At 42.5% G+C, this 22,938-nt stretch overlaps 1 protein-coding gene across 10 annotated transcripts in view; it reads left to right on the top strand.

The window, feature by feature from the left end:
- LOC147710249 (butyrophilin subfamily 3 member A3-like) overlaps positions 1 to 22,938 on the top strand; it is a 192,360-nt gene that overhangs the window by 114,981 nt on the left and 54,441 nt on the right. For 5 of the 10 annotated variants that reach the window (XM_086920938.1, XM_086920937.1, XM_086920936.1 and 2 more), the window contains 5 exons: positions 10,987 to 11,007; positions 12,471 to 12,497; positions 12,586 to 12,612; positions 19,034 to 19,054; positions 19,139 to 19,159. In XM_086920938.1, coding sequence (XP_086777064.1) covers positions 10,987 to 11,007; positions 12,471 to 12,497; positions 12,586 to 12,612; positions 19,034 to 19,054; positions 19,139 to 19,159 — 117 coding nt within the window. Of the gene's footprint in view, positions 1 to 4,762; positions 4,793 to 10,986; positions 11,008 to 12,470; positions 12,498 to 12,585; positions 12,613 to 19,033; positions 19,055 to 19,138; positions 19,160 to 22,938 lie in introns of all 10 variants that reach the window. The other 5 variants (XM_086920929.1, XM_086920930.1, XM_086920928.1 and 2 more) reach the window with 3 other exon arrangements.

Below are 22,938 nucleotides of genomic sequence, written 5' to 3'. Positions count from 1 at the left end.
TGAGTGCAGATTAGTGAGTAGTGAGTCCAGAGTAGTGAGTGCAGAGTAGTGAGTAGTGAGTGCAGAGTAGTGAGTAGTGAGTGCAGAGTAGTGAGTGCAGAGTAGTGAGTGCAGAGTAGTGAGTGCAGAGTAGTGAGTAGTGAGTGCAGAGTAGTGAGTGCAGAGTAGTGAGTGCAGAGTAGTGAGTGCAGAGTAGTGAGTGCAGAGTAGTGAGTGCAGAGTAGTGAGTGCAGAGTAGTGAATGCAGAGTAGTGAATGCAGAGTAGTGAATGCAGAGTAGTGAATGCAGAGTAGTGAATGCAGAGTAGTCAGTGCAGAGTAGTCAGTGCAGAGTAGTGAGTAGTGAGTAGTGAGTGCAGAGTAGTGAGTGCAGAGTAGTGAATGCAGAGTAGTGAGTGCAGAGTAGTCAGTGCAGAGTAGTGAGTAGTGAGTGCAGAGTAGTGAGTAGTGAGTGCAGAGTAGTGAGTGCAGAGTAGTGAGTGCAGAGTAGTGAGTGCAGAGTAGTGAGTGCAGAGTAGTGAGTGCAGAGTAGTGAGTGCAGAGTAGTGAGTGCAGAGTGCAGAGTAGTGAGTGCAGAGTAGTGAGTGCAGAGTAGTGAGTGCAGAGTAGTGAGTGCACAGTAGTGAGTGCACAGTAGTGAGTGCAGAGTAGTGAGTAGTGAGTGCAGAGTAGTGAGTGCAGAGTAGTGAGTGCAGAGTGCAGAGTAGTGAGTGCAGAGTAGTGAGTAGTGAGTGCAGAGTAGTGAGTGGTGAGTGCAGAGTAGTGAGTGCAGAGTAGTGAGTAGTGAGTACAGAGTAGTGAGTAGTGAGTGCAGAGTAGTGAGTGGTGAGTGCAGAGTAGTGAGTAGTGAGTGCAGAGTAGTGAGTAGTGAGTGCAGAGTAGTGAGTAGTGAGTGCAGAGTAGTGAGTGCAGAGTAGTGAGTGCAGAGTAGTGAGTGCAGAGTAGTGAGTGCAGAGTAGTGAGTGCAGAGTAGTGAGTGCAGAGTAGTGAGTGCAGAGTAGTGAGTGCAGAGTAGTGAGTAGTGAGTGCAGAGTAGTGAGTGCAGAGTAGTGAGTGCAGAGTAGTGAGTGCAGAGTAGTGAGTGCAGAGTAGTGAGTGCAGAGTAGTGAGTGCAGAGTAGTGAGTGCAGAGTAGTGAGTAGTGAGTGCAGAGTAGTGAGTCCTGAGTCCAGAGTAGTGAGTCCTGAGTCCAGAGTAGTGAGTAGTGAGTGCAGAGTAGTGAGTGCACAGTAGTGAGTAGTGAGTGCAGACTAGTGAGTGCAGACTAGTGAGTGCAGACTAGTGAGTGCAGAGTAGTGAGTGCAGACTAGTGAGTGCAGAGTAGTGAGTGCAGAGTAGTGAGTGCAGAGTAGTGAGTGCAGTGAGTAGTGAGTGCACAGTAGTGAGTAGTGAGTGCACAGTAGTGAGTGCACAGTAGTGAGTGCACAGTAGTGAGTGCACAGTAGTGAGTAGTGAGTGCACAGTAGTGAGTAGTGAGTGCACAGTAGTGAGTATAGAGTAGTGAGTAGTGAGTGCAGAGTAGTGAGTGCAGAGTAGTGAGTAGTGAGTGCAGAGTAGTGAGTAGTGAGTGCAGAGTAGTGAGTGCAGAGTAGTGAGTGCAGAGTAGTGAGTGCAGAGTAGTGAGTGCAGAGTAGTGAGTGCAGAGTAGTGAGTGCAGAGTAGTGAGTGCAGAGTAGTGAGTAGTGAGTGCAGAGTCGTGAGTCCTGAGTCCTGAGTCCAGAGTCGTGAGTCCTGAGTCCAGAGTAGTGAGTGCAGAGTAGTGAGTAGTGAGTGCAGAGTAGTGAGTGCACAGTAGTGAGTAGTGAGTGCAGAGTAGTGAGTGCAGAGTAGTGAGTGCAGAGTAGTGAGTGCACAGTAGTGAGTAGTGAGTGCACAGTAGTGAGTGCACAGTAGTGAGTGCACAGTAGTGAGTAGTGAGTGCACAGTAGTGAGTATAGAGTAGTGAGTAGTGAGTGCAGAGTAGTGAGTAGTGAGTGCAGAGTAGTGAGTAGTGAGTGCAGAGTAGTGAGTAGTGAGTGCAGAGTAGTGAGTAGTGAGTGCAGACACTCCATAACACATGGCTAAAAGACATTGCCATTTACAATGCCATTAGCTCTAACTCAAATAAATCCGAGACCTATTGCATTTCCAATGCTTGTTCTAAATAGTCAATGTTTAACTTTGTATAAGTTCCATCTTTCTTTGCGGTTAGGCTTTTGTGTGCATTTTAAATTATACCGCAAAAACAACTCCGTTGCTTTCAGATATTTCCATGGCACATGGTTTGTTTTTATATCAAATGCAGATGATATAACATTATTCAAAAAATAAATACAAGTTGGCAATTTAGTCATGCTATTATCTACTGTATCCAATGCTTTTTCCAAATTTGCCCTATACGTTTCTCTTTCCTAAGTTAATTATATATTGCATGTATGAGACGGTTAGAACATGTTGACCTAGGACCCAGCAAGAAGTCTTGTAAATCCATGTCATCCGAAAGAAGAATTAGTAATGCCTTAACTGCAGATAAGGTGGAATGCTGTAACCATTACTGGAATAACGTTCCTATGCTAAAGGTGTTAACTACCCTTGAATGTTGATACTGCATGTACCGGTGTCTCTTCAGCTTGCTTTAAAACCTATTGAGGTGTTTAAAAAATGTGCATGATAACCGTGTGGACTGGCTACACTAACCACCCAGCTGAACCTGAAATTAAAGAATTATATGTACCATTCTGTATCATCTTATTGTGCTATAATATTTGCAGTGTTGCTAATTGTCAAAACGTGCAAGAGAGGGAATGCTAGGTGTGGTTATGTCTTTAATTTTAGCCAAACCCAGGTGGGTGGTTTGCTGCACTGTTGTTCAGGAAGATCACTTGTCTATGAATCAGACAAACTCTGAATAAGGCATCCTTGCCCTAGAATTGCTGGTGTTGGGTTCCCTAAATTGATTTTAAATCAATGTTTTCCTTCCAAAATACATAGCCCTGTACGGCCGGCTGGGAATTAGATGATTCTGAATAGATTCATTTTGTTTTAGTCAGCATGTTTTTCTTCACAGGGGAAGAGGTAAGCTTATAATAATAGGAAAGGGAGTCTAAAGGGTTGTTACCAGAAAATATGCAAACTTATTTAAGTATGTTTTTGAACTACCCACTGGTGGAGTTGGGCAGTGTTCTCATTGTTTGTAATTGAAAACTGCATGTGGAGTTCTAGCTCTATGTAAATAATGGTGAGCATAGTGATGATAACAAAAGATTTCACCATAATTAGTAGAATTTAAATACAAATCTTCAGTTTGGAATACTGCGATGTATTGTAGTTCAGAAAGCATGTTCTAGACTATGTCCACATACCAGTCATCAGACATACTGCCAGGATTAATTACATCATCCTTAAAAACTTTAAACATATAAGTAATCTACCAGTGTTATTGAGATCTGTAACGCACATCTGGACACCAAACAGGACCTCATAGGGGGTCTGGCCACCCAAGGATAATCTAGGAAGATTATTTAAAGCGTTCTGGACTCTATACAAGTGATGGATCCAACTACCACCTAAACCTAATACTCTAGAAATTAAGAATTGCTTTAAGTCACGGTTTTTCCTTTCCACAATCAAATTTCCTCAGGATGATAGAGGGAGGAATAATGCCCAGCAACACTAGGGTTCCGCTTGTATCCCGCTAAGCCATAGAGGCAAATGTTAGCTCTTGGTCCAAGTGGAATGCTGCTACTGCTTATGTCCGATAAAGTCTTGCAAATCTTTTATAACAGTTCGAGTGTCAGCTGATCATTGTGGCCACACCAATAGAAAATTAAAACATTAATCAATTGCCAATAGAATACATTTGAACATGCCATCTGAGTTTAGAGGTCTGCAGTGATCCAGATTGATACAATTTAGAGGTTTGTTTGAGACTAGGAGAGGTGTCATCGGTGGACGAGCTGTGGTGGAACTTTTCATTTGCCGACAGATGTCACAACTAAGGGCATATTGTTTAGTCTGCTTGTATAGACTATGCTGCCAATAGCGTTTCAGTAATAAGGAAACCTTGGCCGTCATACCTGCAGGGCATGATGCTAATCCCTGATGAGAAGCCATGATTAATTCTAGCTTGGCGTCCTGATTGAGTATCACCTGATCACTCACTTTAGGATTACGAGCAAAAGGTATGTTTTGGACACTCAGTAGATAGGCGTATTTTGCGGGACATTTGTGTTAGGTAATGAGTGCCATTATGTGAAGTATTGTCAGCAACCATGATGTCACCATTGTATAGGCATTTATATAGCGCACTACTTACCCGTAGGGTCCCAAGGCGCTTCGACCGCTGCGAAACCCTTCCTGGCTTCCCTGAGAGATGGTCCCTTAATGGGTATCTCCAGGGTGAGACCAGGCATCCCCGGCGGTCTGGTGGGGCCATTAGTGAAGATGAGGCAAGCTAATGCCCAGAGTTGCCGAGTGTGATCGCTGATCAGAGTGGGCACCGAGGCGAGAGAATTATCGAGTCCGCTGACCCTGGTCCAGAAACCTGCCGCGCCGGGAATCGAACCCTGGTCCCGGGCCGTCCTCTGCTCTCGGGTCTGCCGCCTCTAACCAGTGAGCCACACTACATTCACCCTTGTGTGTGTGTACAAGTAATTGCAGCTACTGCAGCAGTCTGAACCGCTGCAGAATATCGTTGTTTAGTTCCAACATACTGATCAAGAGGCAAAATTTCAGAAGGAAAAGTGTATTCTTGTTCTCACTGTAGAAATTCTTGTGTTCGCAAGGTGGGGTCAAAGACAGTGGAGCTCGCACAGGTAAGAGCGGTGAGGTGGTGGGGGTGGTGGAATTTGACAAAGGGATAAGTAATATTAAATTAATAAATAAATAAAACCACTTACTTTGTGCTCACTACATCCCCAACTAAGAGACCTGGGTTAAATCCATTGTTCTTTAGCTCACTATGCCACCCCAGTTTAGACCTGGCCATATGCAGATCAATCTTGACCCTGCTCCTCAGGGGAACAGGCCAGCCCTAAGTGCTAAGCCAGGTCCTCCCTGGACCATAAACAAGCACCCTGGGACGGTTATGGAGTGTCACCCCTCATCAGCCAGGTTAGCTTGAATTCAGTGAGGTAACGACTCACGTCTTGGCATATCTGGCGCACTTAGGGCGAGAAAGCAAAAGACACACAGATGATGGGTGGAATGCAGAACAACTCAAAACAAACCCCTAGTCAGGAGATGTGGGTTCAATTCATCGCTCTTTTGCTCACCATGCCACCCCAGTTTAGACCCATCATATGCATATCAGTCTTGACCTTGCTCCTCATGGGAGACGTCCAGTCCGAACTGCCAAGCCAGGACATCCCTGGACCACAAACAAGCATCCTGGGACCAGTTTAGGTGTTTCACCCCTCATCAGCCAGACTAGCTTGAATTCAGTTGCACAGTGAGCCCGGGACCCACGTCTTGGCATACCCAGCACACTTAGGGTGAGATAACAAAAGACAAACAGATGATGGACGAATGCAGAACAAATCAAAACATTCATCCCAGTCAAGAGATCTGGGTTAAATCCACCCCCTTTAGACCCAGCCATATGCAAATCAGCCTTAACCCTGTGCCTCATATATTGAATGCACTGTTAGTAGTATAAAATAAAATATTTTAAAATGCATGTCCTGTTTCTTAATGGTTTTGAGTGTGTCATACATCAATGAAAGAATGGTTGAAATTCAAGTGTGTCTCTGAACTCATCTTGTTGCACTTATCGTAACCACACAACACTTCCTGCGTAGTATTGTTCACTGGGTTAAGTATGGGTTGTATTTGTGTATTTGTGGGTATTTATAAAGCGCAGCCTATCGCTCCGGAGGGAGCATCATGGCGCTAAGCGTGCGTGGATGGGATTAGATAATGAACAATCTAAATAGCGGCCATCACATAAGTATCAGATTGCTGATAGACCCAGGTATTCAGTTGTTTCCTAAAAAGACTCTCGGTCTCGACCAGTCTGAGGTTTAAAGGCAAGTTGTTCCAGGCCCTTGCTGCTAGAACTGTGAAAGTTTTTCCGCTCCTGGTTTTGTATTTATACCTCGGGATCTTAGTAAGGTTACCACCGGAGGATCTCAAACATCGTACGGGGTCATAGTGAACAAAATGGTTGGCAAGGTATTTAGGACCTGTGTTTTTCAGGGCTTTGAAAACTGTTAGTAGGAGTTTGAAAAGGATCCTCTTGTGCAGTGGCAACCAGTGGAGACAATTTAATGCTGCTGAGGCTGAAGATTTCCTGGGAAGTTTTAACACTAATCTTGCAGCCACGTGCTGTACATTTTGCAGCTTCTTCAGAGTGGACTTTTTCACTCCAGCCATCAACCCATTGCAGTAGTCGAGTCGAGAGAGTATTAATGCGACCACGACCGATTTCCTGGACGCAATGGGGAGGAAGTCAAAGAATTTTTTTTGAGATTTGATGAGTCCGAAACAGCAACCAGCCGTGATCCTGACGTGATCATCAAAGGAGAGGGCTGCATCAAATTGCACGCCAAGGTTGCGTGCAGAGGTCACTGCACTAGGCGGGGCCTCTGAATCTTTGGGCCACCAATCCTTAGGGCAGAAAAGCAGATCTTTACCTAATGGTATGATTTCAGTTTTCCCACTGTTGCACTTCAAGTGGTTTTTATTCAACCACTGAAATACCTCCGTGAGACAATTCTGGAACCGCAGCTCTGTATCCGTGCAGTTTTTGTCGATAGAGACGACGAGTTGGGTGTCCAACTAGACATATAGTTCATACTGGCATATTGACTAAGGGCCTGATTCTGAATTTGGTTGTGTGGGAGCAGGGTGGCACACCACAGCCCCGCTCCCACACCACCAAACTCTACCTCCGACGCCTGACTGATTACAAGTTAAAATCTGGGTGGGTGGTCCTGTGGCACAGGCCACCAGCGTTGGCTTTCAAAGGCTAGTGGGAGCGGCTTAGAAAGGCAGTGCCGTGGGACCACCACAGCACGTTCCAGTATGACATGGACTGTAAAGTTCCTGCTGTGCTAGATAGAACAGGGGGTTCATGCACACAGGGGGCACATGTGTGCCCCCTGCATGCACCCCATTGCCCTGCGGCAACAGGGGGCCCTGTAGGGCCTCATTTGTTTCCTCACTGCCACACTTTTCATGGCAGGCTTACCGCCATCGGAAGTGTGGCAGTGAAGAAACTCGTAATATGCTTAGTGGTGCCGCAGGAGCACTGCCAGAATATTGCGAAAATCTGAACGGCGTGCCACTGCCAGGGATCACAGTTCCCTAGCAGTTGCGGCAGTCCTATGGCAGTCTGACCACTGTAATCAGAATATGGCGCTCGGACTACTAGTACGACAGTTGCCGTACCACCACTGTGGGTTTGGCGTGCCATTGGACCGCTAAACCCATAATCAGGCCATAGGTTTCTGCACCTTGGGGAAAGAAATTTGACCCAGGTGACTCTGAGGTAGAGGAGAGTCCATGAGGAATGCTATATCCCCAGAGGATGGTATAATCAGAAACCCAAATCAGACTTCTTCCTTTGGGTACTGTATAATGTTTGTAGGGTTGATTCACAAAGGGCCTCCACATTTGTGGCAGGGATCTTGCAGTCGTGGAAGTGTGGACCCGCACTCATGGCGAGACCTCCACAATGAGTAACTGCAGTGCAAAGTTCCTCCCAATACTGCGGGACCTCTGACACAAGTACGAAGGCCCTTTGTGAATCAGGCCCAGTGGGCTTATTAGCTACCCTGATGCCTAGTAGCACAGAATTTATATTTGTATGCAAGCTTTATTTGTAGCATTTCCTTTATAGTTCAAGTAGGCACAATAGCATCTTACTACCAGACTTACAAATATTTTACGCTGTGTTTGTGCCATAAAAATGATGCACACTTGAGCAAAATGGGTTTTTCATGTTATTCATTTTCCAAAACAAAACTTTCTTGCCTAAAACTAACACAAAGCAGCACTTAGGGCTGCTTTACGTTACTTACCTTCAAGGGGGAGTTACATTGGTGTTACATGGGTGTTCCTATGCAATCATCCATGCTTTTTGATGCAAAACCCTATAGACTAGCATTAGAAGACATGGTTTGGGGTAAAAAAGTACACCACTTTGAAGCAGGTGTTAACAAGGAGAAATGCATTCACTTCTCCGAATGCTTCCATTTTGCCTGTGTGTCTTACTGTACAACACACATCCAATGGGCGACACATTGAAAGGTTGGTCTAAGCATAGTATTTTGTACTGGAATGGTACCTTTCCAGTTCAAAAGAAACATATGCTAGACACACACACACACCCTTGCACTATGGCACAACGTTGTGTGAATGACGGTCAGCACCCTGATTGTGCACCATCGATAAAGAGAGGGGAAGAGAGTGCCATAACTCTGTAGATATGATGCTGTCCCTCTCTTCCAAAGCAGCATTATTGGGTGCGGTGATGTAAATCTGGGCCTTAGTGAGGGATTTCTACAAGGGTAGGGGGTCGAGCAGCATCCCTATATCTCCCGTTATCGAGAAACCTCTGAAATCTTAGAGGACTTCCAATAGACACATCTGAGGAATATAGGCTTGAGCTAAATGTAATAACTTAATGTGTTTTAGAATTGTGTAAAAGTAATGAATTTTATGTTAATACATTTTTGTGTAATTTAATTCTGTAGCGGGTTGTGGGTTTATAGGGGAATAGGGTGGGGAAGTAATTTAATTATATATTATTAGCATTATTTAGAACTCATTAATTATATCTTAATTTTTTGTGTAATATATCTCTGTAGCCGGTTGTGGGATTATAGGGAATAGGGTGGGAAGTAATTTCATTGAAATAAATTAATGTATTATTTTATTATTAATTTAATATTTAATCATTTATTATGTTAATTAAGTTAATTAATGTAATATTAATTATAAATTAATTAATAATAATTAATTGCCAATTATATTAATTGTCATTTTATTTATTAATGAGTAATTAATTAGATATTAATTATTAACTATTAATTTGTAAGTATGTTAATTATATTAATAGCAATTCGTTAATTAATTATTTGTTAATTTATTACTATGTTACAATATTGTAGGTGATGTTTATAGGAGAAAAGGGTGGGAGGTAAATTAATTTTTACAATAAAATTGTTAATTAATGTTAATTATATTGCAGGAGAGTGTATTTTAAATAATTCCCCTACGCTATCCAACGCTTTCCCTACTGTTGCACTCACTGGAGTGGGAATACTAATTTTTACCCTCCCGCTATCCAATGCTTTCCCTACTGTTGTACTCACTGGAGTGGGAATAGTAATTTTTACTCCCGCTATCCAACGCTTTCCCTACTGTTGCACTCACTGGAGTGGGAATAGTCATTTTTACCCACCCGCTATCAAACACTTTCCCTAGTGTTGCACTCACTGGAGTGGGAATAGTAAATTTTACCCTCCCGCTATCCAACGCTTTCCCTACTGTTGCACTCACTGGAGTGGGAATAGTAAATTTTTACCCACACGCTGTCCATCACTTTCCCTACTGTACCACTTGTTGGAGTGGGAATAGAAATTTTATCTTTTACGCTATGGAATTTTTTCAGTATTGTTATATTTAATATAGTGTAAAATATATATATTTTTAAATTAATTTTAATGTTTTAATGTATCATATATAATGTATTTTTATATTTATATGATAGGTTTATTTTTATATATATATATATATATATTATATATATATATATATATATATATATATATATATATATATATATATAAAAATAAACCTATGTAATTATATTTTAAGTTATGTTTTTAACATTTTATTATTAAAAATAGTAATTCTTTTTTTACATTATTAAGTTAATATAGTTATAAAAAAATGTATGTTTCTTTTTTTTACATTTCATTTATTCTTTATCAATTTTTACATTTTAAAATAAATTTTAAGTATGTTTTACTTAATTATTTTTATTATTTAATTAATTTTATATTACTTTTAAGACATTAACAAAAAATCGATATTTTTGCAAACTATATTTTCAACATAGATATTTTGGATTCAACATTTTTGCACTAACCTGTTTGTAGATAGGAAGTCGATATTCTGATCCTCAATATTTTTTTTTACGTCAATATTTTGGTAGGTCGACATTCTTCACATTGATATTTTGTCAGTGATTTAAAATGGGACTCATATTATCTTTAGATACCTTAGAGACTATGCCTGATAGTGATTCTGTAAGAGACCTCTGAAGGGACACATACAGTGCTGCTCATACAGATAAAAATGCCATTCTTCTTCCTGTTTTATCCTGGATCTTTCATAAACATGAATCCTTTTGCTGTTCTGGTTGGATTAGCCCAGGATTTGGAAATGCTTCAAGACATAAATAGACTGTTGTTGGTGGCGACCTGCATGGGATTATGAGAAATGGCCCTGTCCACAGTAACAATACATAAACAAAGGCAACTATTGTTTTTGTTTTTAATGCATTGGCGTTGGTTACTTTTTAGAATCATGAATATGAGAAGGGCAGCAATATTTGGATTTCAGAGGTTCATTACTTCCTTGTCTGTGTTATTTATGTAATTTATAGCTTTTTTCTTATTTAAATAGTTCATATATTGCAGAAAATATGTTCAGCTTCAATTTTATGCATGCATCATGTATGTTGAGTTTGCACGCAATGTTTTTTCACAGACCCTGAGATGGTGCACACTTTTTAGGTATTGTACTGTTCCAAATGCAGATTAATTTCTTCTGTTCAATTCTGACTGTCAATTGTTCATTATGGTGGAACCTTTTCAATCTCATCATTTTTAACATCATACCTATAATGTTTGTGAATAGTTTGAATTCAGAGAATTGCACTTGCACATAGTTGTCGTTATATTTAAGTGTAAAATAACTCTTGAAACTTCACCTTTGAAATTGTGAGCAATAGAGTATAAAATCTACACAAGTAACACATTTGTCGTCTCTGTTTTAGACACTCTCCAGAAGCACAAAGGTATGTGAAATGGCATTGACAGAAGTGTGAGGGCAAGGATAAATCTAATCACGGTAGAGTACTTTTGATAAACAACTTTTCTGAAGATTGTTACTGCTTGTCTTGCATCATTTGCAAAAGATAATGTTGGGAACTATATTTTGATTTAAAGACGGACTATTATATGAACTATGGCCCCCATTAGGATGGTGGGCGAACTTTGCCCGCCCGCCATCCCCGTGCAAAACGGGACCGCCCGCCATAGGAGCGGCGGTCCCACCTTGGCAATTAGGATGCGCCCGCCACACTGGCGGGCGCATCCTGTATTTTTACCATTGCGGCGGGCGGTGCTGAAAGCGCCGCCTGCCGCAATGGTAAAAATGCACGTTGTGCATTTCAAAGCACAACATGACAGGCACTGCGCGGTGCCTGCCATGTTGCACTTTGAAATGCAGGGGGCTACCATAGGTACCCCCCATGTGCACACCCCCGGAGTCCCTGGGGGCCTGCAACGGGCCCCCGCAGGGATTCTCCGCATGCCTTTCCGTGGTGGCATTGCCGCCACGGAAAGGCATTCAGATTTGCCCATCATAATATGGCTGGCGGTGTCTGATAGACACCGCCACCATATTATACCTTTCCACCCTGGTCGCCGTGCGACCGGGGTGGAAAAGCGGCAGACGGTATTATCGTCCACCGCGGTCCCCCCATCATCCTAATATGGCGGGGGGTCTTTAGAGCAAAAATGGCGGGCGGATCGCCCCTGTCAGGCCGGCGGTGGCTACCGCCAGCCTGGCGGGGCGATCCGCCAGCCTGGCGGGGCGATCCGCCCGCCATCCTAATGGGCCCCTATGTCTCCTTTGTACAAAAACACAGGTTCCCTTAACAATGAACAAGGCATTTACCACTCTGCACACAATGCACACAAAGGGTTTTCACTCAAAAGAGATTCTTTGACTCCAGCCTGAAAATCTTCAGAAATGCCCAATTTGAAATGCATAACCTATTGTTGGCATTGAGAGCAGAGATATGAAACAAAAGAATTTTCAAACGATAGTTGGTTTACAAATTTCGGAATATATTGTTTGTTACATAGCCTTTTTATGATCTGCATAGAAATTGAATTTATTCCTATTTTACATATCTTTTATAATAGTGCAAGGCAACTTGATGTTGTATATTTCAAAATACCATGTCTATGATTGAGACATTTTAGAAAAGTATAATGAATGTGATAGATGAATTGAAACACGTAAAATATCTAGGTCTATATGAACAGAAATATTTTATGAATATCACATTTCATACATTTTGTTTTGCTTAAAGTAATACAAATATTCAAGAATATTTAGAAAATTCTCCCAGGTATTTAATACTACCCTTTCCAAGTTTTACTTTATCTGTCTCGTTTCACCAGTAGGCAATGTATAAATAATTTGCACATCCTCAAAAGAAGATTAAATAATTATTTTCTATATTTTCAGTGATGGGTGATTTAATTAACGCAATAGGTAAGTTTCTAAATTAAGCAATAAAAGATGGATTTTATATATAAACAAATTCTAGTGAGTTTATATTAATTTGTTTTTGTGTACACAGACATGCACCAAAACGAAAAAGGAAAAGGTGAGTGTGATGGTCTCTCTATTAATATAGCATATTGGATGCTTTATGATCTCTTTAAGTGATATTTCACTGTCCCGGTAGCAGTAAAAACCGCTATCCCAGTTTGAGTTTCCAAGTTTCTGCTGTATCATAATCAGGAACCTTAGTGACTTCGGGCCTGAAGCTCTTAAATTGTGAAATCATTCTAATCCTAGATGCAAGGCCCGTAGCCAGAATTCTATATGTAGAGGGACACAGTCCTCGGCTAGGAGCAAACAATAAAGCTGTGCACTATAGGTGCGTCTTTCCCAAATATTTGAAGAGAAAAACGAACAGTATGCAAGCACAGTGGCTTTTGGTCCTTTTTGATGTTATTATATTTGAAAGAATACAAGGATTTTTATGGTACATTTCAAAGCACACTCAACCAACTTTCCATGCCCCACTCTTAATTTGTGGCCCACCACAGCCCTACAGACAATGTAGTTTTAGCCTTGAGAAAGCCCAAGCCTGTGTGCCTTAAGGAGCAAAACATGTTGACTGGTATTTGTGTGAAGCTCCCAAAAATATTTTGGTTAAAACTATTAATGTAAAATGTACAAATAAACAACTATAAGATTTAAAATTCACTGTAATTCACTGAATCCTACTAGTAGTAACTTTACTACTAGTAGCCAGTAGTAAAGTTTCTCATAGTAAGTTACTTTTGTGAAAACCCAAAAGCAGCAAAGTTAGACTTTTGGTTTATCTTTACCTTTGTGAACCGGGCTCTTAGACTTCAGGTCTAAGCTTCGACTTTAGGTGTACAGTTAAACCTAAAGTCTAAACTCAGATTTCAGGTTTAAAGTTACATTTTTGGTCTAACTTTACCTTTGTGAATTGGGTCCACAGTCAGTAGAAAGTCAGAGCAGCTCCAGGGCATGATACGTTTTTTTCAAGCCCTGAGGTCAAATTGACTCCTTCAGATGCCATCAACTAGACTGCACCAACGCGCTCTCCTCTGAGCATGGCACTCGCATTGTGTCATTGTTAGTCATTGGCATAACAAAACTTGAGGGAGGGCCCCCTGCAATGTACATGGAGGGAGCCCGACACCAGACTCACTTAGTAGCCGGGGTACAATGATGAGGGGGCACCCTGGAGTTCGTGGGTCCCGCGCACCGCAGGGGCTGTGGGGTCTTTGTTCCGCCACTGTTATTAGTAACATTTTCAGACTTTTTTGGGGTCTAGTAGTTAAAGAGCCCCCTCTCTCTACACCTATGCGGCCAACAAACTTTCTCAGCGACTGCTTCTTTGTTGCTGATTGTCTGCTGCTCTTTGGAGAATGTCCTCTCTTCTGAACCTGGCTTTTAAACTGAGTCTTTGTTAGCTATTTTCTCTGACTTTTTAGGGTCTAGTAAACAAAAGATTCTTCTCTTCACTTCCTATGCGGCCGATATATTTGTGATCTCAGCGATTAGAGCGCTCCAAGGAAATGCAGCCTAAACAATCTAAATCATTGAAGACATCTAAGCACTCTAATGAGAAAAAGAAACTGACGGAGAGGCGGTGAGTCTGGCACTGTAACATGGCACCAACGTTTACAAGGAAAGGGGCAGATGCGAGGAGTGAGAGGGAAGGCGGTGCTCCCACCAGGGCATGGGGGAGAAGGGGAAAGGGGAGTTTCTGGGAGCAGTATCAAATGAGCAGTAGTTAAATCAGGGAAGATACGCCATTGGACAAGAAAGCAGTATAGGTCTGTTAACAGCAGAAGCCACCTTGGTTGTGACGGTATTCCCAAGATGATGTTATGTTGTAAGCAAGTTCCTTGATTATTTATCTTCAAGTAAATGATGTACTTCAGCTCTTTAAGGCACTTCAAGGTAGTAGAGTATTCAAGTACATGGGTGTTTTTCTTGCGGGTTTTGGGACTGTTTTACAAGTTTATGATGCACTGTGGCACTTTATGGTAGTTTCAAGCACTTTTCGGCATGCAAAAGGACTTTTTGAAGGCTTGGTACACAGTATAACTCATATGAAGATATATGAGTTGTCGACTTTAGCTGAGGATCAGGCGTCACGTCAGCAGGATGAGACACTTTCATGTATATTTTAATACTTTTAGTGCATACGTTTGCTGGCAGAACTAGGAGGGTGGTAGGGACTCAAAGGAATATATTGAGAAATATTTCATTTAATACTAGTTGGCTAAATAATAGAAAGAAAATGAATGCTATTGAAGCCTGTATGGAGGAGCATAATCCGTAGGGATGCTCTCCTCCCTGCACAGCTCCGCGAAGTAGATGCTGCTGCCCCTGTTGCTGCTTCTGATCCTCTGGTCAGGAGTTTGAGGCGCTGGTGGTCTAGTTGTAGAGCGTCACTGCTCTGCTGCTGGGCTGACATTCTGTATCACTTCCTCTGCTTTTCTGCTTCTTTTCCTTCTTTCTGCTTCTGCCTTGTTTGTGTTTTTTGCCCTTTTTCCTTTTTTCTGACCCTTTCACGTTTTTCTCTTCCTTCGCCCTTTTGCTTTGATGCTCTTTCCATAGCGATCCCTGCGGCACCGCCCCCTCCAGTGAACCTTTCCCCCTCCCCTTGTTTCCCACCTCCCAGCTGTCCAGCCCCCACACACTACTTAATGGTGGCCGCTGCACGGTCAAGGTGCAGCCCACTGACCTTCTAGTGGATTGCTCCCTTCCCTGTCCAGCTCCACCTGGTAGCTGCCGCTGCCCCATTTGTGGCTGCTGATCCTCTGGTCAGGAGTTTGAGGCCCTGGTGGTCTAGTAGTAGAGCGTCACTTCTCTGCTGCTGGGCTGCCCTTCTGTCTCTCTTTCCCTTTTCTGCTTCTTTTGCCTTTTTCTGGTTCTACCCTTTTCTGTTTTCTGTTTTTGTAATCCTTGTGCCTTTTTTCTGTCCTTTTGTACTTTTTTCTCTTCTCTCACTCTCTTGCTTCACTGCCTTTGCCGCTGCGATCCCCCAAGGCACTGGCCCCCTCCAGTGACCCTTTCCAGCTCCCAACATTTCTTGGCTCCCAGCTGTCCTGCCCCCTTTCACAGCTTAAATGCTGCTGCAGCAGGCATGCCAAAGGCAAGCCCATCTGCATCCGTCTGTGCCTGGACCACACCCAGCACCACGGACCCTGGTTCTCGGACCATCCACCGGTATGAAGTCAGCACCCCCTCCTCAACACAGTACATCAAGCCACCTGCCATCTCTTGTCACCAAAGGACACCCAAGGACCCTTCTCCTGCCAGTTCTGCAGTTACACCTTCGCTCATCCCAACATGCCAACTCCTCTCACTGCCCAGCCAACCAGCAGCACACCAGACCACCTCGGCTGCATCCTCCTCGACATGCGCTCCCATCACAAGCACGCCACAGAAATCTGGAACCTCCTCAATGCCACCTTTCTGAACACTGATTTCCCCACAGAAAGCTGGACTAACCCCAGCTGTGGTTAGTCCCCTGCATTATATCTGCCACGTGCCTGTCGTATTTAGCTTTAGGTTCCTCTGAAAAGTTGGGTCAAAGTACAGTTTTGGAAAGGGTGGCAGTGGGTTTTACCAAGGTGACTCAATTTTATTATAAGGGAGAGGTGGAAAACTGGCTAAAAATTAAAGCATTAACAAGGGAGAATTTTTCGATGCAGTGCGCCTGCAAAGTCCTATGGGCATATTTACTAGGAAACTGTCGGAGTGCAGAGTTAAACCAAGAAGGCTGACACCACGCTCCGACAGTTTCCAATCACGGGGATGCACCATATTCACAAGCACATCCCTGCCTTTCTCTTAGTGCTGGTGCTAAATGTAGCCTCTTAGCACCAAAGCAGGCACAATTGCACAATTGTGCCAGGGTGCCTGTGTTGCAGGGAAAGGTTGTTTATGTGCCAGAAGGTGTCCCTTCCAGCCCATATAACGCTGAGTAATTGAGATTTGTAACTTATATGTGTGCTGCAGAAGGCAGCACACATTGAAGTTGCAATTTGTCATTTTTTTAATAACCATTAATGACATTTTGCTCTTTTTGTGTGTGCTACATTTCTCCTCGTTTCACCATGTTATGACCAGGTTATCCCATCTTAATTTTGGCCCAGCCCCATATTTATGCCAACCTTGTAAATATGGGGCAGCATAAAAATCAATGGATGCAACAACCATTGCCCACCCCTTTCATGCTAAGTCTAGCATGAAAAGGGGCCTTATTTACCAGGTGCTGTTAAGCCATATTAATTGGCTTAACGCCACCTTGTGAATAAGGCGAACCCCTTATTGGCACGGAACATCAGAAAAAGTGACGTTCCTGTGGCAATAGGGGCTTGTGAATATATGCCCCTTTGTTCCACTTGAGACATTTGAGAGGTAAGCGCTGATCTGACCTAGTTGTTCATTTGTTGTTTTATGGGCGTCCTCCTAGATCCTAAAGACATCTGATATTAGCCTAGTATTGAACAGTCAAAATTTGATAACAAACCTAATTGAGATCCCGGATCCAAAGCAACCGGCTGCAAGGAAGAGGTTGCTTGCATCATGTATAGGTATTGATACCTGTCGAAAAGCTGTCAGTAATTGGGGGTAAAATGAAGGATTTACACTGAGAAGAAAAGTGTGGGGTAAAGTAAAGAAATGGGGGTGGGCGGAGCTCGCGTAGTGGTACTCTGCGGAATTTCCCTGAGTTACTGGAAACTCAGTGAAAGTCTGTGGAGTTTCGTGGCCTGGCGGAGTGACCCCCTGCCCCTCCCCCCACCCTTGTACCCCCTGCTAAGGCCCCGGCCCCCCATCTCACCTCCCATGTAGTAGTAATTTGCCAAGCAAAAAAAAATACTTACCTTCCTTCCAAATTGCTGTCCTGCTCCTGCTGCTGGGCCTGGCTCCCCTTCCGCTGCTCCGGTTGAATTACAGGAAGAACTGCAGTGCACATGGCGTACTGCGTGAAGGCATGCCTGACCCTATCATGGTAGAGTCAGGGATGCCTTCGCGCAGTGTGCCATGCTTGGAGAAAGTATGACAAATTCAGATGGTACCCAGTGCTTTGTTGGTGTCGTGAGGCCATGATCCCACCTTGAGATTTACTCCCATTTATAAAAAAAAACACTTGGGGCCCATTAGGATGTCCGGCGGATCGCCACCGCCATGCGGGCGGTGGCGATCCGCCCGACATCCAGGTCAAACCGCCACCCATTTCCCCCCGCCATATTAGCATGGCAGTGGGACCACGGCGGACGGAAAGACCATCCGCCGCTTTTCCGACCCGGTCGCCTTGCGACTGGGGCAGAAAAAGTTTAATAAGGTGGTGGTGTCTATCAGACACCGCCAGCCATATTACAGTGGGCTTAAACAGATGCCTTTCCGTGGCGGCATTAAAAGGCATGCGGTCTTCACTTCGGGGGCCCCCTGCGGGCACCCATGGTGAGGGGGGGTGCGCATGGGGGGTACATGTGGTACCTCCCTGCATTTGCATACACAATGCGGCAGGCACCGCGCGGTGTCTGCCGCTTTGTGTATGCAAATGCATTCATGCATTTTTAGCATTGTGGCGGGCCGTGCTGAGAGCACCACCCGCCACAATGTTAAAAATGCATGATGCGCCCGCCACTGTGGCGGGCACATTCTAATATGCAGTGCGGGATCACCGCTCAGCTCGTTGGCGGTCCCGTTTTCCGTGAGGGTGGCGGGCGGGCAAAGTCCGCCCGCCATCCTAATGAGCCCCCTAATGTCTTGATGTTCGTGACCAGATCTTTGTTGCTTCAAAGATGGAAAACAGAGCTAATCCCCTTTATTGGTGATTGGGTGGAGAACATGAAGCAAGAGCAAAAGAGCTATTATGCGCTACTCGATGAGTAGGGATAGTGGGATTCAATCAAATGTAGGACTGATTTATGGTGGATCAATGTCTTGTTAAGGCAAGTGTAAGTAGGTTATTCTTATATGCTTTGTAAGGATAAATATAGAACAGGTTCTTTGGGCTATATCATATAAGTTGTTGTAAATGCTGTAGGAAATTGATGGATATTGCATGAAATCAATCATGGTCTAGTTCTTCTCTGTTGTTGTATTGTAATTATGTATTCTGGATCTCAAAATAAAAATTTATTTTAAAAAAGTACTACAAGTGCAGGCCAACTCTGTTGCATATATTACATTTAACATTATGATCACTTTTCACTTTTAATACTTTATTATACTAGTAATATAAAAGGCAGCGTTGATGAATGTGAATGTGATAGGTCAGTTTGAAACATGGAAAATCTATATGAGTATATGAACAGAAATATTTTATGAGTATTACATTACAGCCATTTTGTTTTGCAAAAAGTAATACAAATATTTAAAAAATCCTCCCAGGTAGCTAATACTACCCTTTCTACGTTCTCCTTTTTCTGTCTAATTTCACCAGCAGGCAATGTAGAAATAACTTGCACATCCTCAAAACAAGGTTAACATATTCTTCTCTATATTTCCTCTGACAGGTGATTTAATGAAAGCTAGAGGTATGTTGTTAAATTAAGCAATAATAGATGGATCGTAAATATAAACAAATTCTAACAAGCTCATATTTGTTTTTGTGTACACAGACCAACTCAAAAAAAAGAAAGGTGAGTGTGATGGTCTTTCTATTAATTATAGAAGCATTGGATGCTTAATGCATTCTTCAAGTTGTATTTTGCTTTCACTGTACACAGTAGATCATCTATCCCAGTTCAACATTGGAAACACTTTTTGTGGCATCATAATCAGGAACCTTATGGCTTCTTGCCCAAGCTCTCAATTTTAATCCTTCTATTTTTAGATGCAGGTCTGCAGTCAGACATTTATTTTTAGGGAGACTCAGCCCTCAGCAATGAGCAAACAATAAAGCGATCTTTCCCTAATATTTAAAGACAAAAACATACAGTATGCAAGGTTTTAATGTACACAATGCTTTTTGGTCATTTTTGATGTGATCATATTTAAAGGAATACATGGATTTACATATCAAAGCACACTCAATCAACTTTCCATGCCTCACTCTGAATTTGCAGCCCACCACGACCCTACAGACAGTGGGCTTTTAGCCTTGGGAAAGCCCCCAGGCCTGCATGTCAAAAGGGGCGAAACATGTTGACTGCCATTTGTGTAAACCTCCCCAAAATTATTTTGAATGTAAAAAGTGCAATTAAACAACTGTAAGAGTATACACTTCACCACAATTCACAGTAACTTATTTCCTAGTAACTTCAAAGCACAATACTGGTCATTGTCAAAAGTGTCTACAACGATAGCACCCTTTGTCTTATTTCATATTATACTGTTTTCTGCTTGCTGTTCTTCCCAAACAACAGGCACTTTGTCTTGGTTGGGTTAAGAAATATCATGTCTAGCAATATCAGGAGGCCGAGGACATCTTCTGTGGTCAGGAGAGCATTGTCTACTATGTGTACAGTTGCTCAGCACACGGGTAGTGGTGCATGTGTAAATGACTTCATTTACATGTATAAGGAATTCACAAATGGTAACCATGCAGGGGTAAATTAATTTCCATATGTTGAATATCATTCAAGATGGTCTAATAATGCTCATGAGTCAATCCTATGATAGGGGCAGGGAATGGGTGTTTGAGGATTTGGTTGCGAGGGAATGTTTTGAGCTTATACTTTTGTGAATATTTACCAATATTTTTGTGGTCTATTTTACTATGTAAATGGTTGAAGATTTACTCCTTTTTAGGGGTGTGAGAGATTCCCTTTGGAAGGTGTGAATGGGCCTGGAACTCCTGTAAAAATGGTGTTGCATACAGGAAAGGGTTTATTGAAGAGCAAATACATTTTCCTGGTAGAGAAATAAAGGAATTGCATATAGAAGTTCTTCATTATGGAAAAAAAGGCAAGTTGATGGATCAATACATTTTATTATAATTAGTACCTGTATTTCCCTTCATTTCTTTCTACCCCTAGTGACAGGTAACATTGGAGCCCAATATTAGCGGAGCACTGAAAATGATCTTATCTGCTTCCTTGCTCACATCATGGACTTTGATTCTTCAAAATGCAAGGGGTAGCAGAGATGACATATCTACCTTTAACCTCAGTGACAGTATAGGAACTCAGTGACAGTATAGGAATTGTCATCACATGACCTTTGAGCACAATCATCCCAGAAAGTGACTTCACATAACCTTTGATCGCACACATCACATAAATTAACATAAATATTAAAAACTGCATAATGAGTCAAATTAGTAGTTAGTAAGGCACAATGTGTTTCTTACCTAGGGTACTGCCATGATCTTCCAGGGGCTCAGTAATCACATGCCCAGATACCGCCATCATATACCTCAAACACTTATATACAGTTACAGCCTAAAACACCTAGGCACAGCCGTATTATGTCCTGCCTTTAATTGCTCACCCGTTCTTGTGGGGATTTAATTGTAATTCAGGTGCTACTACTTCATTGTATGTTCAGTGCAACCTCCGCTCCTGCATCCCATACTCAAGTCCAGCTTCCAGGGCCTGGTACATCCTTCCCTTCCCTTCAGATATGTAGAAGCAAACAATCCACCATGGTGCTATATATTTGAGGAACAAATAATGCCATAAATGGAGAACCAGAGACACACAGGATGCACAATGGTAAATTCAGACCAAACGTCTAACTAAGATCAAAAGTCTAACTTTACTACTTTTCGGTATTCCCAAAGGTTAAGGACTGCTAGTAACTTTACTACTAGTAAAGCTACTAGTAGTAACGTTACTAGTAGTACGTTTACTAGTTTATGATCCAAGTTAGACATTTGGTCTATTTTTATCTTTGTGACTTGGGCCCTTAAACTTCAGGTCTAAACTTAGACTTCAGGTCTAAATTTAAACTTTTGGTCTCACTTTTCCTTTGTGAATCGGGCCTTTAGTGGGCAGCAAGTCAGAGCAGTTCCAGGTCTCAATACGTTTTGGCACGCCCTGAGAGCTAGGTCCCAGGTCCCCTTGACTCCTTCAGATGCTATCACAGTCTGCTCCTACGGTGCAGAGGGAATTGGTGATGACGCAACAGCCTAAGTCCGTCCCCAAATCTCTGCCCTTTCTGTTCTGGTCTGCCCTAATTTTTGCGATGTTGTGGAGCAGTAGAAAATCAGATCTAGAGCAGTTTACTCAGGGAAGGTGCGCCAATGGGCAAGAAAGCAGTATAGGCCTGGGTTGTGTCGGTATATCTGAGGTGATCTGTATGCACGTTCCTTGACTAATTGTCTTCAAGTAAATGATGTACTTCAGCACTTTTATGCACTTTAAGGTAGTAAAGGATTGAAGGACCTGGGGGAGTTTTGGGACAGTTTTGTAAGTTCATCAGGCACTGTAGCACTTACTGGCACTTTCTATCACTTTTAGGCATGCTTTTTCTGAAGGGGTTCGGAAATAGCAAAACTCATAAGGAAATGTATGAGTTGTTGACTTTAGCTGAGCAAAAGGCGCACTTCAAGAGGGTGATGCACTTTATTGTACACTTTAGGAACTTTTAGTGCATATGTTTCCTGGCAGAAATAGGAGGGAGGCAGGGGCTCAAAAGAATATATTAAAGATTATATCATTTAATACTAATGGGCTACATGAATGCCATTGAAGCCTGTATAGAGGAACGTAATCCATGGTTCGTGTTGTTACAGGAAACCCATATTCTGTCAGACAGGCTAGTGAAGTTTACAATGTATAAGAAATGGTCTGGTTATAGAGCCTTCTGAGCTGCCCTAGTGAGGCATCATAAAGTTGGTGTTTTCAAAGCTCCAAATTTAAATATAAAAGTTCATGCCTGGGTGAGACACTCAGGGCTGTTTGGTAAACTGCTCTGACTCCTCAGTGCGGATCACTTTTGTTCGTTTTTATGCCCTTGTAGAGGATAACCCTAGGTTATATGAGGGGTTATTCCAACATATTTTGCAAGTCTCAAGTGATATTATTATATGTGGAAATTTTTATCTTCTACAAAACTCAGGATTTGACTCCTCTTCAGGTTATAAAAGGCACCAGAATCTCCAAGGTGCAAAAACCATGCAAAACTATCAAAGGGCTCTGTCTTTGCTTGATCCTTGGAGAGAAACCGTCCTAGAAAAAAGGGGATTTACATGCTTTACAGGCAGATTCTGATTTTGACTCTCAGATCCTCTTCCTTGTCTCAAAGAACCTAGGATTTAAACATTTTAAGATTTTCCCTAATGGGTTCTCGGATCACGCAACTCTTGAGTTGGAGATTTTAAGTGAGAGGCAAAAGGCCCAGGTTAAGAGGTGGGTTTTTAATAACACTCTCTGCAGGATGAGGGATGAGTTAGAGTTTGTGAGGGTAAGAGCTGAGAATTTTTGATAAGAAATCATGGGGGGCTCCACCAAACATAGCTTGAGATGCTTTAAAA

This window comes from Lissotriton vulgaris, chromosome 5 (assembly GCF_964263255.1).
Source record: "Lissotriton vulgaris chromosome 5, aLisVul1.2, whole genome shotgun sequence".
NCBI lineage: Eukaryota > Metazoa > Chordata > Amphibia > Caudata > Salamandridae > Lissotriton > Lissotriton vulgaris.
The sequence above is the reverse complement of the archived record's forward strand: the minus strand, read 5'-3'. Positions and strand labels throughout refer to the sequence as shown.